Below are 20,656 nucleotides of genomic sequence, written 5' to 3'. Positions count from 1 at the left end.
ATAACACAGACATACTCTATAAGGCCCTAAATAACATACACATACTCTAGATGGCCCTCAATAACATAGACATACTTGAGAGGGCCCACCATAACACAGGTACACTCAATAACATACTTCAATTAAACTCACTCACTAACTCACTCTGGAAACAATTTGCTAATACTAGCCACACTACATACATTGTTCAACATAACAAAAACTTACGGAATGTCTGTCTCCTCATGGCTTAATTCCCTCTCAGAATCGGAGTCTGATTCCGAGTCCTCTGTCTCCTCAGACTCGGACTCCCGGCTGTCATCAGTGCGTGGTTGCTGGAAACAGTTGCAATAATTCATAGGTATATGTTTCAGAACACTGCGAGGAAGTTTCCAGTCTGTTTATACATCATACAAGCACTGGTAACACACCTTCTCACAATGATATCATACAGGACAATGTGTCCACAATGGGAAGTCCACCACAACATCCCTGCAGACAATGATATCATACAGGACAAATCTACCAGAACATCCCTGCAGACAATGATATCATACAGAACAAGTCTACCAGAACATCTCTGCTGACAATTATATCATACAGGACATGTCTACCAGAACATCTCTGCATCTATTCATACAGGACAAATCTAACAGAACAACCCTGTAGACAATGATATCATACAGGACATGTCTACCAGAACACCACTGCAGACAACGATATCATACAGGACAAGTCTACCAGAACACCACTGCAGACAATGATATCATACAGGACAAGTCTACCAGAACACCCCTGCAGACAATGATATCATACAAGACAAGTCTACCAGAACACCCCTGCAGACAACGACATCATACAGGACAATTCCACCAGAACACCCCTGCAGACGATATCATACAGGACAATTCCACCAGAACCTCCATGCAGACAATATCATACAGGACATACATCTTACAGCACAAGTCTACCAGACAATATCATACAGGACATACATCTTACAGCACAAGTCTACCAGACAATATCATACAGGACATACATCTTACAGCACAAGTCTACCAGACAATATCATACAGGACACACATCTTACAGCACAAGTCTACCAGACAATATCATACAGGACATACATCTTACAGCACAAGTCTACCAGACAATATCATACAGGACATACATCTTACAGCACAAGTCTACCAGACAATATCATACAGGACACACATCTTACAGCACAAGTCTACCAGACAATATCATACAGGACATACATCTTACAGCACAAGTCTACCAGACAATATCATACAGGACATACATCTTACAGCACAAGTCTACCAGACAATATCATACAGGACATACATCTTACAGCACAAGTCTACCAGACAATATCATACAGGACATACATCTTACAGCACAAGTCTACCAGACAATATCATACAGGACACACATCTTACAGCACAAGTCTACCAGACAATATCATACAGGACATACATCTTACAGCACAAGTCTACCAGACAATATCATACAGGACATACATCTTACAGCACAAGTCTACCAGACAATATCATACAGGACACACATCTTACAGCACAAGTCTACCAGACAATATCATACAGGACATACATCTTACAGCACAAGTCTACCAGACAATATCATACAGGACATACATCTTACAGCACAAGTCTACCAGACTATATCATACAGGACATACATCTTACAGCACAAGTCTACCAGACAATATCATACAGGACATACATCTTACAGCACAAGTCTACCAGACAATATCATACAGGACACACATCTTACAGCACAAGTCTACCAGACAATATCATACAGGACATACATCTTACAGCACAAGTCTACCAGACAATATCATACAGGACACACATCTTACAGCACAAGTCTACCAGACAATATCATACAGGACACACATCTTACAGCACAAGTCTACCAGACAATATCATACAGGACATACATCTTACAGCACAAGTCTACCAGACAATATCATACAGGACATACATCTTACAGCACAAGTCTACCAGACAATATCATACAGGACACACATCTTACAGCACAAGTCTACCAGACAATATCATACAGGACATACATCTTACAGCACAAGTCTACCAGACAATATCATACAGGACATACATCTTACAGCACAAGTCTACCAGACAATATCATACAGGACACACATCTTACAGCACAAGTCTACCAGACAATATCATACAGGACACACATCTTACAGCACAAGTCTACCAGACAATATCATACAGGACATACATCTTACAGCACAAGTCTACCAGACAATATCATACAGGACATACATCTTACAGCACAAGTCTACCAGACAATATCATACAGGACATACATCTTACAGCACAAGTCTACCAGACAATATCATACAGGACATACATCTTACAGCACAAGTCTACCAGACAATATCATACAGGACATACATCTTACAGCACAAGTCTACCAGACAATATCATACAGGACATACATCTTACAGCACAAGTCTACCAGACAATATCATACAGGACATACATCTTACAGCACAAGTCTACCAGACAATATCATACAGGACATACATCTTACAGCACAAGTCTACCAGACAATATCATACAGGACACACATCTTACAGCACAAGTCTACCAGACAATATCATACAGGACATACATCTTACAGCACAAGTCTACCAGACAATATCATACAGGACATACATCTTACAGCACAAGTCTACCAGACAATATCATACAGGACATACATCTTACAGCACATGTCTACCAGACAATATCATACAGGACATACATCTTACAGCACAAGTCTACCAGACAATATCATACAGGACATACATCTTACAGCACAAGTCTACCAGACAATATCATACAGGACACACATCTTACAGCACAAGTCTACCAGACAATATCATACAGGACACACATCTTACAGCACAAGTCTACCAGACAATATCATACAGGACATACATCTTACAGCACAAGTCTACCAGACAATATCATACAGGACATACATCTTACAGCACAAGTCTACCAGACAATATCATACAGGACATACATCTTACAGCACAAGTCTACCAGACAATATCATACAGGACACACATCTTACAGCACAAGTCTACCAGACAATATCATACAGGACATACATCTTACAGCACAAGTCTACCAGACAATATCATACAGGACATACATCTTACAGCACAAGTCTACCTGACAATATCATACAGGACATACATCTTACAGCACAAGTCTACCAGACAATATCATACAGGACATACATCTTACAGCACAAGTCTACCAGACAATATCATACAGGACACACATCTTACAGCACAAGTCTACCAGACAATATCATACAGGACATACATCTTACAGCACAAGTCTACCTGACAATATCATACAGGACATACATCTTACAGCACAAGTCTACCAGACAATATCATACAGGACATACATCTTACAGCACAAGTCTACCAGACAATATCATACAGGACATACATCTTACAGCACAAGTCTACCAGACAATATCATACAGGACATACATCTTACAGCACAAGTCTACCAGACAATATCATACAGGACATACATCTTACAGCACAAGTCTACCAGACAATATCATACAGGACACACATCTTACAGCACAAGTCTACCAGACAATATCATACAGGACATACATCTTACAGCACAAGTCTACCAGACAATATCATACAGGACACACATCTTACAGCACAAGTCTACCAGACAATATCATACAGGACATACATCTTACAGCACAAGTCTACCAGACAATATCATACAGGACATACATCTTACAGCACAAGTCTACCAGACAATATCATACAGGACACACATCTTACAGCACAAGTCTACCAGACAATATCATACAGGACATACATCTTACAGCACAAGTCTACCAGACAATATCATACAGGACATACATCTTACAGCACAAGTCTACCAGACAATATCATACAGGACACACATCTTACAGCACAAGTCTACCAGACAATATCATACAGGACACACATCTTACAGCACAAGTCTACCAGACAATATCATACAGGACATACATCTTACAGCACAAGTCTACCAGACAATATCATACAGGACACACATCTTACAGCACAAGTCTACCAGACAATATCATACAGGACATACATCTTACAGCACAAGTCTACCAGACAATATCATACAGGACATACATCTTACAGCACAAGTCTACCAGACAATATCATACAGGACACACATCTTACAGCACAAGTCTACCAGACAATATCATACAGGACATACATCTTACAGCACAAGTCTACCAGACAATATCATACAGGACACACATCTTACAGCACAAGTCTACCAGACAATATCATACAGGACATACATCTTACAGCACAAGTCTACCAGACAATATCATACAGGACACACATCTTACAGCACAAGTCTACCAGACAATATCATACAGGACATACATCTTACAGCACAAGTCTACCAGACAATATCATACAGGACACACATCTTACAGCACAAGTCTACCAGACAATATCATACAGGACATACATCTTACAGCACATGTCTACCAGACAATATCATACAGGACATACATCTTACAGCACAAGTCTACCAGACAATATCATACAGGACATACATCTTACAGCACAAGTCTACCAGACAATATCATACAGGACATACATCTTACAGCACAAGTCTACCAGACAATATCATACAGGACATACATCTTACAGCACAAGTCTACCAGACAATATCATACAGGACATACATCTTACAGCACAAGTCTACCAGACAATATCATACAGGACATACATCTTACAGCACAAGTCTACCAGACAATATCATACAGGACATACATCTTACAGCACAAGTCTACCAGACAATATCATACAGGACATACATCTTACAGCACAAGTCTACCAGACAATATCATACAGGACATACATCTTACAGCACAAGTCTACCAGACAATATCATACAGGACATACATCTTACAGCACAAGTCTACCAGACAATATCATACAGGACACACATCTTACAGCACAAGTCTACCAGACAATATCATACAGGACATACATCTTACAGCACAAGTCTACCAGACAATATCATACAGGACATACATCTTACAGCACAAGTCTACCAGACAATATCATACAGGACACACATCTTACAGCACAAGTCTACCAGACAATATCATACAGGACATACATCTTACAGCACAAGTCTACCAGACAATATCATACAGGACATACATCTTACAGCACAAGTCTACCAGACAATATCATACAGGACACACATCTTACAGCACAAGTCTACCAGACAATATCATACAGGACATACATCTTACAGCACAAGTCTACCAGACAATATCATACAGGACATACATCTTACAGCACAAGTCTACCAGACAATATCATACAGGACACACATCTTACAGCACAAGTCTACCAGACAATATCATACAGGACATACATCTTACAGCACAAGTCTACCAGACAATATCATACAGGACATACATCTTACAGCACAAGTCTACCAGACAATATCATACAGGACATACATCTTACAGCACAAGTCTACCAGACTATATCATACAGGACATACATCTTACAGCACAAGTCTACCAGACAATATCATACAGGACACACATCTTACAGCACAAGTCTACCAGACAATATCATACAGGACATACATCTTACAGCACAAGTCTACCAGACAATATCATACAGGACACACATCTTACAGCACAAGTCTACCAGACAATATCATACAGGACATACATCTTACAGCACAAGTCTACCAGACAATATCATACAGGACATACATCTTACAGCACAAGTCTACCAGACAATATCATACAGGACACACATCTTACAGCACAAGTCTACCAGACAATATCATACAGGACATACATCTTACAGCACAAGTCTACCAGACAATATCATACAGGACATACATCTTACAGCACAAGTCTACCAGACAATATCATACAGGACATACATCTTACAGCACAAGTCTACCAGACAATATCATACAGGACATACATCTTACAGCACAAGTCTACCAGACAATATCATACAGGACACACATCTTACAGCACAAGTCTACCAGACAATATCATACAGGACATACATCTTACAGCACAAGTCTACCAGACAATATCATACAGGACACACATCTTACAGCACAAGTCTACCAGACAATATCATACAGGACATACATCTTACAGCACAAGTCTACCAGACAATATCATACAGGACATACATCTTACAGCACAAGTCTACCAGACAATATCATACAGGACATACATCTTACAGCACAAGTCTACCAGACAATATCATACAGGACATACATCTTACAGCACAAGTCTACCAGACAATATCATACAGGACATACATCTTACAGCACAAGTCTACCAGACAATATCATACAGGACACACATCTTACAGCACAAGTCTACCAGACAATATCATACAGGACATACATCTTACAGCACAAGTCTACCAGACAATATCATACAGGACATACATCTTACAGCACAAGTCTACCAGACAATATCATACAGGACATACATCTTACAGCACAAGTCTACCAGACAATATCATACAGGACATACATCTTACAGCACAAGTCTACCAGACAATATCATACAGGACATACATCTTACAGCACAAGTCTACCAGACAATATCATACAGGACATACATCTTACAGCACAAGTCTACCAGACAATATCATACAGGACATACATCTTACAGCACAAGTCTACCAGACAATATCATACAGGACACACATCTTACAGCACAAGTCTACCAGACAATATCATACAGGACATACATCTTACAGCACAAGTCTACCAGACAATATCATACAGGACATACATCTTACAGCACAAGTCTACCAGACAATATCATACAGGACATACATCTTACAGCACAAGTCTACCAGACAATATCATACAGGACATACATCTTACAGCACAAGTCTACCAGACAATATCATACAGGACACACATCTTACAGCACAAGTCTACCAGACAATATCATACAGGACATACATCTTACAGCACAAGTCTACCAGACAATATCATACAGGACATACATCTTACAGCACAAGTCTACCAGACAATATCATACAGGACATACATCTTACAGCACAAGTCTACCAGACAATATCATACAGGACACACATCTTACAGCACAAGTCTACCAGACAATATCATACAGGACATACATCTTACAGCACAAGTCTACCAGACAATATCATACAGGACATACATCTTACAGCACAAGTCTACCAGACAATATCATACAGGACATACATCTTACAGCACAAGTCTACCAGACAATATCATACAGGACACACATCTTACAGCACAAGTCTACCAGACAATATCATACAGGACATACATCTTACAGCACAAGTCTACCAGACAATATCATACAGGACACACATCTTACAGCACAAGTCTACCAGACAATATCATACAGGACATACATCTTACAGCACAAGTCTACCAGACAATATCATACAGGACATACATCTTACAGCACAAGTCTACCAGACAATATCATACAGGACATACATCTTACAGCACAAGTCTACCAGACAATATCATACAGGACATACATCTTACAGCACAAGTCTACCAGACAATATCATACAGGACATACATCTTACAGCACAAGTCTACCAGACAATATCATACAGGACACACATCTTACAGCACAAGTCTACCAGACAATATCATACAGGACATACATCTTACAGCACAAGTCTACCAGACAATATCATACAGGACATACATCTTACAGCACAAGTCTACCAGACAATATCATACAGGACACACATCTTACAGCACAAGTCTACCAGACAATATCATACAGGACATACATCTTACAGCACAAGTCTACCAGACAATATCATACAGGACACACATCTTACAGCACAAGTCTACCAGACAATATCATACAGGACATACATCTTACAGCACAAGTCTACCAGACAATATCATACAGGACATACATCTTACAGCACATGTCTACCAGACAATATCATACAGGACATACATCTTACAGCACAAGTCTACCAGACAATATCATACAGGACACACATCTTACAGCACAAGTCTACCAGACAATATCATACAGGACATACATCTTACAGCACAAGTCTACCAGAACACCCCTGCAACAATGGTAAGACCTCACTGACAAGTATCATATCTTAGCTAAATCTATGGATTCCTACATCCTGCTTCAATTTTGACTTCTTCAACCAACCACATTCTATATTGGGAAGCGTATTTTGTAAATATTTTTCTGACTGATTTATATCATTCATAAGTATAAAGAAAATATGATAATGATGAACAACTCTCCATCCAGTCAAGCACCACCATGAGACATTGCACACCCCATGCTTTTCTTCAACTGACAAGTGTCATAGACCATCTGTCTTGGCAAAATATCAGATGACTCCTGTGAGAAAATGTCTATGAATAATTATCATGGGGATAGTTACACATCAACCAATAGCTTGACCAAATAATATTGAATGGTTACAATCTTTCAAATTGAGCCTGGCTTACTTAGACAGCTGAAAACTATGATATTATTTCCTTCAATGAGAAAGCAAAATCCAAACTCCTGCAGTGTTGGTCCTATTACAAACTCCAATATGTCTGCATGGAACTCATAGCAATTAGTTTTATTTCGTAAACAGATTTTCACATAAAACTGACCTTTTCATGGTGGACATCGACCTTGACCTGCTCTCTATGGTTCACTTCCTGGTTGTCTTCATCATCTGAACTGTCTACAGTCGGTTTCCTAAACCTCAGACTCTTGGTGTGGGACAAACCGTACTCATCTCTCTTCATTGCTGTTTTGAGTGCACTTTCTGGCCTACTGGAAGAGGGTTGTTCCTTTTCTTCCTCTTTCTTCTCCAACTCCTCCTCATCTTCCTCGTGATCGTCTTCTTCAGCTCTTTTTTGCTCTTGTTGGTCAGCATGGTGATGTCCATTTACTTGAGCCACCCTGGGAGTTCTTGGTGTCTCGTTTTCATCAGGTGAATCTGCTTTATCGTGGAAGAGATTATTGTCAAACACTTGAACTGTGTCAAAAATTCTTTAAATCCATTTCAGTTGACTTGGCAAAAGTAGCCAAGGTGAAACACTGCAGGATATGTATATTGTATAAAAAATAATTCAGATACAGTGGAAACATGTATCTAAACAGTTCTTCAGAAAGTTATTTTGAACAGAATGCAAACTTTTATTGTCAAATGACAGTGGCTGTTACAGTCTGGTATACATCAAACAAAATGTGAGACCCTGAGGCTATATCCTGTTTTGCTCACTACACACTATGACAGTAGTCTTGTTAACCCTGTCTGTACATTCACCACACACTATGACAGTAGTCTTGTTAACCCTGTCTGTACATTCACCACACACTATGACAGTAGTCTTGTTAACCCTGTCTGTACATTCACCACACACTATGACAGTAGTCTTGTTAACCCTGTCTGTACAATCACCACACACTATGACAGTAGTCTTGTTAACCCTGTCTGTACATTCACCACACACTATGACAGTAGTCTTGTTAACCCTGTCTGTACATTCACCACACACTGTGACAGTAGTCTTGGTACCCCTGTCTGTACATTCACCACACACTGTGATTGTAGTCTTGTTAACCCTGACTGTACATTCACCACACACTGTGACAGTAGTCTCGTTACCCCTGACTGTACATTCACTACACACTATGACAGTAGTCTTGTTACCCCTGTCTGTACATTCACCACACACTATGACAGTAGTCTTGTTAACCCTGTCTGTACATTCACCACACACTGTGACAGTAGTCTTGTTAACCCTGTCTGTACATTCACCACACACTCACAGTGATTGTAGTCTTGTTAACCCTGTCTGTACATTCACCACACACTATGACAGTAGTCTTGTTACCCCTGTCTGTACATTCACCACACACTGTGATTGTAGTCTTGTTAACCCTGACTGTACATTCACCACACACTGTGACAGTAGTCTCGTTACCCCTGACTGTACATTCACTACACACTATGACAGTAGTCTTGTTAACCCTGTCTGTACATTCACCACACACTATGACAGTAGTCTTGTTAACCCTGTCTGTACATTCACCACACACTGTGACAGTAGTCTTGTTACCCCTGTCTGTACATTCACCACACACTCACAGTGATTGTAGTCTTGTTAACCCTGTCTGTACATTCACCACACACTATGACAGTAGTCTTGTTAACCCTGTCTGTACATTCACCACACACTATGACAGTAGTCTTGTTAACCCTGTCTGTACATTCACCACACACTATGACTGTAGTCTTGTTAACCCTGTCTGTACATTCACCACACACTGAGACTGTAGTCTTGTTAACCCTGTCTGTACATTCACCACACACTGTGACTGTAGTCTTGTTAACCCTGTCTGTACATTCACCACACACTGTCACTGTAGTCTTGTTAACCCTGTCTGTACATTCACCACACACTGTCACTGTAGTCTTGTTAACCCTGTCTGTACATTCACCACACACTGTGACTGTAGTCTTGTTAACCCTGTCTGTACATTCACTACACGCTCTGACTGTAGGCTTGTTAACCCTGTCTGTAATCCTACCCACTAGACCCTGCCTCTACACTCACCCTCACTAATCAGCCTGCTCATGGCTTTCCGCACAGCTCTGCCCTGCTCCTCTTCTGATGTCCCTCCCATATCCAACAGTGTCGTTTGGAGACCACGATCACTACTACGTCGTAATGTACCAAACGATCCCCCGGAGGCTGGTCGTTTACTGATATTTCTAAAACATTGAAAAAAAATGTTTTGGGGCAACAATCTTAAAAGAAGAGGTCCAGGATCAGATTTAATAACTTAAATTCTAAATGTGGCATTTATAACATCAAACAGTGCTTGATATTGGGCATAGGAGGAGGAACAAGAAGAATTTTGTTTATCCTTAAGGCACAACATCACATACACATGAAGGAACTAGTCCTTATGCAAAGAATGTATCAAACTGATGTCAGAGACATTACCACGATCACCAGCATAAACTTAATGATAGTGAATGAGTGAGAGTATGAGTTTACACCAATTTTAACAATATTCCAACAATATCATGGCAGGGGACACCAGAAATGGGCTTCACACATTGTACCCATGCGGAAAACAAACCCGTGCCTTTGGCATGGTGAGCCACTGCTTTAACCACAAGGCTACCCCATCGCCCCCTAACCATGGTGAACACAAGACCACAGGTTTTGTACGTATGGCATATCTGAACAGGTAACATAAAGTCATGGGGTTATGTCTACAAGAATCTGACATGACGGACAGTACCAAGCAAGATTTCAACATTTTCATTCAAGAACATGCAACCTCATCATGAAAAAACATATAAACTTCTCTTAAATCATAAATTTATTTGCTTTGCTTCAAAAATCTATCCAAGAAAAGTTTACAAGACAGAAGTGGAAATATAAGAGCCAGTTTATTGGCACTGTTGTTTAGAAAACGTCATTAGAACCATTGTATAATGTCCTGCTAAGAGACCTGTGAAGGTTCTGGAGTATGCCATAAAAGTCGACTATGCTTGTCGTTAGAGGCGACTAATGGGATCGGGTGGTCAGGCTCGCTGACTTGGCTGACACGTCATCGGTTCCCATTTATGCAGATCAATGCTCATGTTGTTGATCACTGGATTGTCTTGTCAAGACTTGATTATTTACAGACCGCCGCAATATAGCTGGATTATTGCTGAGTGTGGCATCAAACTAAACTCACTCACTCACTCTCACTATGACTCTATCCAACATTACTGTTGATGACCATGAGTACAAAACTACCTCACCTTTGTACAATGACCTTTCTTTCATCCTCTCTTGGTCGAGCAACCTTTGAGTATGGGTACCTGTAATACATAAAAACATTGTAGACATCATGTAAACAACAAAACACTACAGTACAAACAAACAGTCTTCCAGAACAAGTTGATAGCAGAAAATATAGACATACTTCTATTCTCTGAAATGAACAAACTTTTCAGGACAATTCTTAAATTATTCTTATGAAATATAATCAAAAGGGGCCAAGAAACTTTCATTGAAATTGCAGTAATCTAGACTTGCAACACGCTACAGACATGCATGGGGTTTGTGGGATATCTTTGTTTCAGGGACAGTTAGACAGATGATATTGTGATAAGATATTGTGGATCTAATTCGCCCCTGATTCCATGGGCAGAGACAAATATGTGGCATGTTGTGGATCTACTTGGCCCCTGATTCCATGGGCAGACAAATATGTGGCATGTTGTGGATCTTCTTGGCCCCTGATGCCATGGGCACACAAATATGTGGCATGTTGTGGATCTACTTGGCCCCTGATTCCATGGGCAGACAAATATGTGGCATGTTGTGGATCTACTTGGCCCCTGATGCCATGGGCACACAAATATGTGGCATGTTGTGGATCTACTTGGCCCCTGATTCCATGGGCAGACAAATATGTGGCATGTTGTGGATCTTCTTGGCCCCTGATTCCATGGGCACACAAATATAATGGAATGTTGTGGATCTACTTGGCCCCTGATTCCATGGGCAGAGACAAATATGTGGCATATTGTGGATCTACTTGGCCCCTGATTCCATGGACAGTGACAAGCATGTGGCATATCGTGGATCTACTAGGCCCTTGATTCCCTGGGCGGAGACAAATATGTAGCATACTGTGGCTCAACTTTTCCACTTCCCTGAATAGAGATATGAATCTAGTTTCAATGTTGATTAGTGTCTTTGGACAGTAAAGTGTTTTTCTTCAATTTTTAGTGACAGGTCCTTCATGGTTTAAGAGGAATCCCATTGACTGTCTAAACTGCACTTCCCATTGACCATGGCAGTCACATGTCAATATCATCAAGACAACATCATCAGTCATGCATGGTGGTGGGTGACACTTGCACATCATGTCAGGCCACATTATATAATGGATGTGCACATCGAGCCAGCATTGTGACCTGGCTCCTCTAACAGGAATACATCAATGTGATGACATACAGTCCTGACCTTTCCTTTGTCTGGACATCAGTGGCAGACGTCCACAGCCACTTACCTTATTCAAATATTAATGATGGCTTCAAATTGTCATTTGATTGAGACCCACGACATGCAACGTCCTAGTGTGCAACCATGTCATTACAAAGTATTAGAAACCATCAGCTCCAATGCAGATATGTCCATATTTTGCCAACACCAGTGGCTCAGAAGATTTTGTTAAATCCAATTAAATTCATGACACCTCTACTACCATCAAACAATTGCTACCATTTTAAAACAACCTTTGTTTAGAGTCTAAGTATTCTCTCACTCATCTCTTGTACAGATGGTCACAGTTACAACTATACCTTGATACATGGAATGGTCTTTCATAAGTGGAGGAAGGTGATGATGAGGATGATGATGACGTTGTTGATGAGGAGTCATCAGAATCCTCACTAGTTTGCAGGATAGGATCAGGTGTACTAGAAGCCAAGCCATAGGCAACTTTGGGAAACTGTCTCAGTGAGCCAGATCTTCGTACTTTCAGCTCTCTGCAACAACAAAAAAATACAATCATTAAGTTGTGATGGTTCATTTTGTACTGAGCAATAATGAACCAGTCATTAAACAAACTAACTTTTTAGTAGCCTGTTTTTACAGATCAATAACTTAGAATGTCAAATGATTTCTTTGGAGAAAAGCAAAAACAGGGCCTCCTCAGCTTGCAAAAAGATGGTCAGTTATTGGCGCACAGAATGCTGGCATGTCGACGTCATCAAGGGCTACTAAGAGAGGTTATGTGTGGATTTCACACGTCGAAGACAAGAAGCAAATAAGTAAACTAATGACTGTAACCAGAGACCATATAATAGATTATATGGTCTCTGCTGTAACGAATCATCAGTATTCAGTCTGAATATGAGTTGCATGTCTGGTAGAGGATAAAACATTTATTAGAACAAAACACTTTATCCATTCATGTTAACTGGCATCTCATATCAGATTGACTTCCACATTATCCTGTGTCCAAAGTTGCCTTACATCATCTTGGTATAGAGCCAGACAACCAGTGAGATATCTCTAGTTATCCCCAGAGCACAAAACAGCTGCACTAGCTGGCACTGGAATTTGAGGTCATGGGGAAGGGTACTTTTGTCTGTGTGTAGCTATATATGACATCATGTTTCACCTTATTTCCCTTTTTGTTAGTTTCCTGTCGACTTCCTTCATCTCTGCTGACCTAGATCCACGAACAAAACTTTGCAAGGTTTTAGTGCCAAGTCCACTTCCAGTGTGGTCAAACCCTCCTTGCTGAAACACCAGATGACATCAGTAAATACAACATTAAGATTGCTTGTTAGTTTATTTGGTTTTGTTTAAGTTGCATTCAGCCATAATCCAGCTACATTCAGGTCATCTGTAAATAAAACCAAACAATCCTACAACTTTCTCTTTAATAACCCATGACCATACTGGAACACTTGTCTTCTTAACCCATGACCATACTGGAACACTTGTCTTCTTTACCCATGACCATACTGGAACACATGCCTTGTTAACCCATGACCATACTGGAACACTTGTCTTCTTAACCCATGACCATACTGGAACACTTGTCTTCTTAACCCATGACCATACTGGAACACATGCCTTGTTAACCCATGACCATACTGGAACACTTGTCTTCTTAACCCATGACCATACTGGAACACTTGCCTTGTTAACCCATGACCATACTGGAACACTTGTCTTCTTAACCCATGACCATACTGGAACACTTGTCTTCTTAACCCATGACCATACTGGAACACTTGTCTTCTTAACCCATGACCATACTGGAACACTTGTCTTCTTAACCCATGACCATACTGGAACACATGCCTTGTTAACCCATGACCATACTGGAACACTTGTCTTCTTAACCCATGACCATACTGGAACACATGCCTTGTTAACCCATGACCATACTGGAACACTTGTCTTCTTAACCTATGACCATACTGGAACACTTGCCTTGTTAACCCATGACCATACTGGAACACTTGTCTTCTTAACCCATGACCATACTGGAACACTTGTCTTCTTAACCCATGACCATACTGGAACACTTGTCTTCTTAACCCATGACCATACTGGAACACATGCCTTGTTAACCCATGACCATACTGGAACACTTGTCTTCTTTACCCATGACCATACTGGAACACATGCCTTGTTAACCCATGACCATACTGGAACACTTGTCTTCTTAACCCATGACCATACTGGAACACTTGTCTTCTTAACCCATGACCATACTGGAACACTTGTCTTCTTAACCCATGACCATACTGGAACACATGCCTTGTTAACCCATGACCATACTGGAATACTTGTCTTCTTAACCCATGACCATACTGGAACACTTGTCTTCTTAACCCATGACCATACTGGAACACATGCCTTGTTAACCCATGACCATACTGGAACACTTGTCTTCTTAACCCATGACCATACTGGAACACTTGCCTTGTTAACCCATGACCATACTGGAACACTTGTCTTCTTAACCCATGACCATACTGGAACACTTGTCTTCTTAACCCATGACCATACTGGAACACATGCCTTGTTAACCCATGACCATACTGGAACACTTGTCTTCTTTACCCATGACCATACTGGAACACATGCCTTGTTAACCCATGACCATACTGGAACACTTGTCTTCTTAACCCATGACCATACTGGAACACTTGTCTTCTTAACCCATGACCATACTGGAACACTTGTCTTCTTAACCCATGACCATACTGGAACACATGCCTTGTTAACCCATGACCATACTGGAATACTTGTCTTCTTAACCCATGACCATACTGGAACACTTGTCTTCTTAAACCATGACCATACTGGAACACTTGTCTTCTTAACCCATGACCATACTGGAACACATGCCTTGTTAACCCATGACCATACTGGAACACTTGTCTTCTTAACCCATGACCATACTGGAACACTTGCCTTGTTAACCCATGACCATACTGGAACACTTGCCTTGTTAACCCAAACCATCCTGAAACACTTGCCTTCTTAACCCAAACCATCCTGAAACACTTGCCTTCTTAACCCAAACCATCCTCAAAACACCTGCCTTCTTAACCCAAACCATCCTCAAAACACCTGCCTTCTTAACCCAAACCATCCTGAAACACTTGTCTTCTTAACCCAAACCATCCCCAAATACTTCCCTTCTTAACCCAAACCACCCTGAAACACTTGCCTTCTTAACCCAAACCATCCTGATACCCTTGTCTTCTTAACCCAAACCATCCTAAAACACTTGCCTTCTTAACCCAAACCATCCTGAAACACTTGTCTTCTTAACCCAAACCATCCCCAAATACTTCCCTTCTTAACCCAAACCACCCTGAAACACTTGCCTTCTTAACCCAAACCATCCTGATACCCTTGTCTTCTTAACCCAAACCATCCTAAAACACTTGCCTTCTTAACCCAAACCATCCTCAAACACTTGTCTTCTTAACCCAAACCATCCCCAAATACTTGCCTTCTTAACCCAAACCACCCTGAAACACTTGCCTTCTTAACCCAAACCATCCTGATACCCTTGTCTTCTTAACCCAAACCATCCTAAAACACTTGCCTTCTTAACCCAAACCATCCTCAAACACTTGTCTTCTTAACCCAAACCATCCTAAAACACTTGCCTTGTTAACCCAAACCATCCTGAAACACTTGGCTTATTAATCCATACCATCCTGTGACACTTGTCTTGTTAACCCAAACCATCCTAAAACACTTGCCTTCTTAACCCAAACCTTCCTCAAACACTTGTCTTGTCAATCCCAGACTATTTAGAAACACTTGCCCTAGCCGTTGTCAGTCCTCCTCTTCTCAGTGCAAGCAGCTTCTCCAAAATCCTATCACAGGCACTGGCTTGAGAGGCATCACGTTCATCCTTGTGCACCAGTTCAAGAGCCTCCTTGTAGTATTTCTCAGCCTTTCTGTTGTCCTTGTAGTGACAGGCAACAGCTCCTAGACCTTCTAAAGATTGCCACTGAGTCCGGATATCACCTGAAAACATGACAAACACCATGTTGTCTGGCTAAGGGAAACAGTGAACAGCAGAGCAACACAATGCTTTCCTGTTGTTTGTATGAGTTCAAACTGTTTCAAAAGCCACTTGCCATAAGGCAAGTGACTTTATGACAGTAACTTGTCCTGACTAATTTCCACTTGCCCTGATGTTTACAACATAATCATGATGATGAAAGAATAAATAAACATGGTATTTGATGATAGTGTTTAGTAGACTGTTTATTGAGAAGAGATAAATAGTCAAGAAAGATAGAGCTACTGTTTATCATTGTAACATTTAATAGTTATGTTTTGAGCCGATAGATATGAAATGAAGTTTATTTGCAGTTTGAAACCGAAAGCAGAAATGATGTAGTGGCCCATCGACAAGTAAGATACCATTATTTGACTGCCCAAAATGAAAACTGAGTTGACTGAGGTGTCAAGGAATGGGATTTTTTAACCCCTGATATGTAAACAAATATCTACTCAACTACAGTAGTTGAGCATTTGCTTGATGAAAAGATATAAATTTAATCTGGACATAATTTTTCACTGCAGCTTACCTCCAGTTTTGGCAGTGGTGAGTGCCAGTAGATATGCCTCTTGGGCGCCACTGATGTCTCTCATGACGCTTTCAGCATATGCCTTGTTGACATGACAGTGGCCTTGAGCCTTGTAAGTCTTCTGATGGCCTGTAAAGAAATTAACATACTTTTCCAACAACTTCCATTTCAGCATTAATTCCATGTCTCCTTCTCTAATGACTAACACAATATTGAGTATTTTTTGTGATCTGTTGAACTGGTAACAGCCAGACATACCATATTTGGAAATTGCTTCTTCATGGAACTTCAGTGCTGTCTGTGCTGCTTGTTTGTTGTCCACAGACTTGAAGTTATGCACAGCACCAATGTTCTGGATGATGACAGCCTCGTTCCTCCGGACATTGTTGTCAGCATACGACAGCATCTGCCGAGCCTGGTTGAAGCACTCCAGGGCCCTATCCATCTCTCGCAGCTGGGTGAACAGCAACCCTATCTCATTAAGGATGGGCACTGAAATACAAAATGTACTTTAACACATGTTAAAGATCACATATACTCTAGGGGGTGCAAATGCATAAATCACTCATTGACATCGTTATAAATGAAACCCCGTCATTAAAACTGCTCATTTTGATCTTTAATTACCTTAAATCAACCTTTTTGACAACAGAGCACAATTCTCAACTGCAAACGAAATTTCAACCAACCACAGCAGCACGTCTCCGTGACGTAATAGTAGGTATAGATATGAGGGTCTATGCAGAATTCATCTACATTTCAGGGTGTAAACTATTTCGTTTACAGGTTTGTACAAACCTGAAATCACGAAAACTGTTGTGAAAAATAAAAGCTATGTGTTGTACAAACCTGAAATCACGAAAACTGTTGTGAAAAATAAAAGCTATGTGTTCTCACAGTCTACTATCATTTAGTTTTGTCTCCTGCTTTACCTAGTTTCCGAGTTACAACCCTTGTCTTCATAGACGATTCTGTCAAAATCACTCTGTGTCACTAGGTTGTAATCCATGTTAGGTGGTATAAACCTACACATTATTTGTCATCATTCACTTGATGCTCAGATAATGAATTTACAACAGGAATAATTAGTGGTAACGCCACTTAGATCACCCGACAAAGACCCCCATTTGGCATTTCTTGTGTCTGGATCGATCAAAGGATTAATCGATAACACGCTGATTGATTAATTGGTTTTATGCGGATTTACATGGGGGATTTGTCAAAAGGTAGTGTTAATGTATGTACATTTACTAATCTATACTGAATACACTCTGTTGTGTCTGTGTCTATGTAAAACAAGACCCTTCTTTCAAAGGATTAACCGCCAATACATTGATTGATTGCTCATTATTGGCTAACTAAATTACTTTTTTAAAAGAATGACGCATATTATGAAATTAGTTGCCAGGTGTGCCATCTTGGGTGACCAATGAGACTATACAGCAGTGTGAAAAACCTGAAATGATACATCACATTTTCATATATTAGACTGTTAAAAGACACATCATTGACAGATGAATTATATATCACTCATTTTTGTGGATACTGATGGATACATTCCTCGAACAAGGGAATAGCCTGACATTGCTCCTATAACTTTAATTTGTTTTGATTTAATATTTGCATTTTGTTTTTATGAAGCTGTCATAGCTTTCAACAGAATCATTGTTTTCGTCGTGAAGTGTAATGATACAGACGACATACACTAGGGCATGCATGCGAATTATGATTCATATAGGCAAACTATAAAATGTCTAGATATTACATTCCTGTTATGCATTCACAGATCGCTTCTCTTTATTAAGTTTCAAAATGCATGCAAGTATGACCATAAAGTAATTGGGATTCTGAAACCAATTATTAAGATGTCTACATACTGCTGAGTGAATGTTTATAAACCAAGTAAATTTCGCAAGTAAAGAAATTTATCGTGCAGTATTTTCACTTCGATCCTGACCTCGCTTATGTTATGTTACAGGTTGTGTCATGCAGCACACTCTTTTTGGTCATGATTCAAATACGTATTTAACTACTAGTAGAAAGTAGTTTCGATTTTCTAACTTGATGAAAACAAACCATAATCTCATTAATTCAAATGGACTTTAGTCCGTGACTTCACGATTTTCAAAAATGGCAGGGCCCTGTCTGAGGATGAATGCTACTTAAGTTTGCTTTCACCTACTTACAAAATCAAAATGACTTTCTACTGATAGTAAAATATGTATTTGATCAATGGACAATAGGATTTTGCATGATATTGCTTATAACATAACAATTTCACTCTTGGAAGCGAGGTGGAGGTCAATATAATATTACTTGCAATATGAATGTCACTTCGACCACCAACTTGCTTCCTTGGAAGAAGTCTTTATGTTACAAGTTGTGTCATGCAAAATCCTTTTCGTCATGATTCAAATACATCTTTAACTACTAGTAAAGAGTAGTTTTGATTTTCTAACTTGATAAAAACAAACCATAATCTCAATAATTCTAACGGACTTCAGCCCGTGACTTCACGATTTTCAAAAATGGCGGCGCCCTGTCTGAGGATAAATGCTATTAAAGTTTGTTTTCACCGACTTACAAAATCAAAAGTACTTTTCATTGGTAGTCAAATATGTATTTTATTGATGGACATTATCATTTTATATGAAATTGCTTATAACATAACAAATTCATCCTTGGAAGCGAGGTGGGGGTTGATATAATATTACTTACGATAACATTGTCACTTCGACCACAACCTCGTTTCCGAGGAAGAAAGCGTTATATCCATGCAAAATCCATTTGGTCAGTAATGTGTAGTAAGCAGTCTTGATTTTATAAACTCAATGAAACGTGACTCCATTTTCTATCCTGGAAGCGTGGAAGGGGGCGAACCATCCGATTTAATATATACCACAGGCTTCCACAACGCTCGCTTCACAC

The 20,656-nt window shown here is 40.0% G+C and overlaps 1 protein-coding gene across 1 annotated transcript in view; it reads right to left on the bottom strand.

Moving 5' to 3' along the window:
- LOC137277084 (uncharacterized) overlaps window positions 1-20,656 on the bottom strand; it is a 39,535-nt gene that overhangs the window by 9,175 nt on the left and 9,704 nt on the right. Inside the window, exons 4-12 of the mRNA XM_067808745.1 lie at window positions 17,987-18,220; window positions 17,729-17,857; window positions 16,954-17,159; window positions 14,272-14,393; window positions 13,448-13,633; window positions 11,897-11,956; window positions 10,689-10,846; window positions 8,733-9,064; window positions 208-314 (exon numbers count right to left, since the gene is read on the bottom strand). Of these exons, the coding sequence (XP_067664846.1) occupies window positions 208-314; window positions 8,733-9,064; window positions 10,689-10,846; window positions 11,897-11,956; window positions 13,448-13,633; window positions 14,272-14,393; window positions 16,954-17,159; window positions 17,729-17,857; window positions 17,987-18,220 (1,534 nt within the window). The remainder of the gene's footprint in view (window positions 1-207; window positions 315-8,732; window positions 9,065-10,688; window positions 10,847-11,896; window positions 11,957-13,447; window positions 13,634-14,271; window positions 14,394-16,953; window positions 17,160-17,728; window positions 17,858-17,986; window positions 18,221-20,656) is intronic.

This window comes from Haliotis asinina, chromosome 3 (assembly GCF_037392515.1).
Source record: "Haliotis asinina isolate JCU_RB_2024 chromosome 3, JCU_Hal_asi_v2, whole genome shotgun sequence".
NCBI classification, from domain to species: domain Eukaryota; kingdom Metazoa; phylum Mollusca; class Gastropoda; order Lepetellida; family Haliotidae; genus Haliotis; species Haliotis asinina.
Note: the sequence above shows the minus strand (reverse complement) of the source record. Positions and strands in the feature narration are given on the sequence as shown.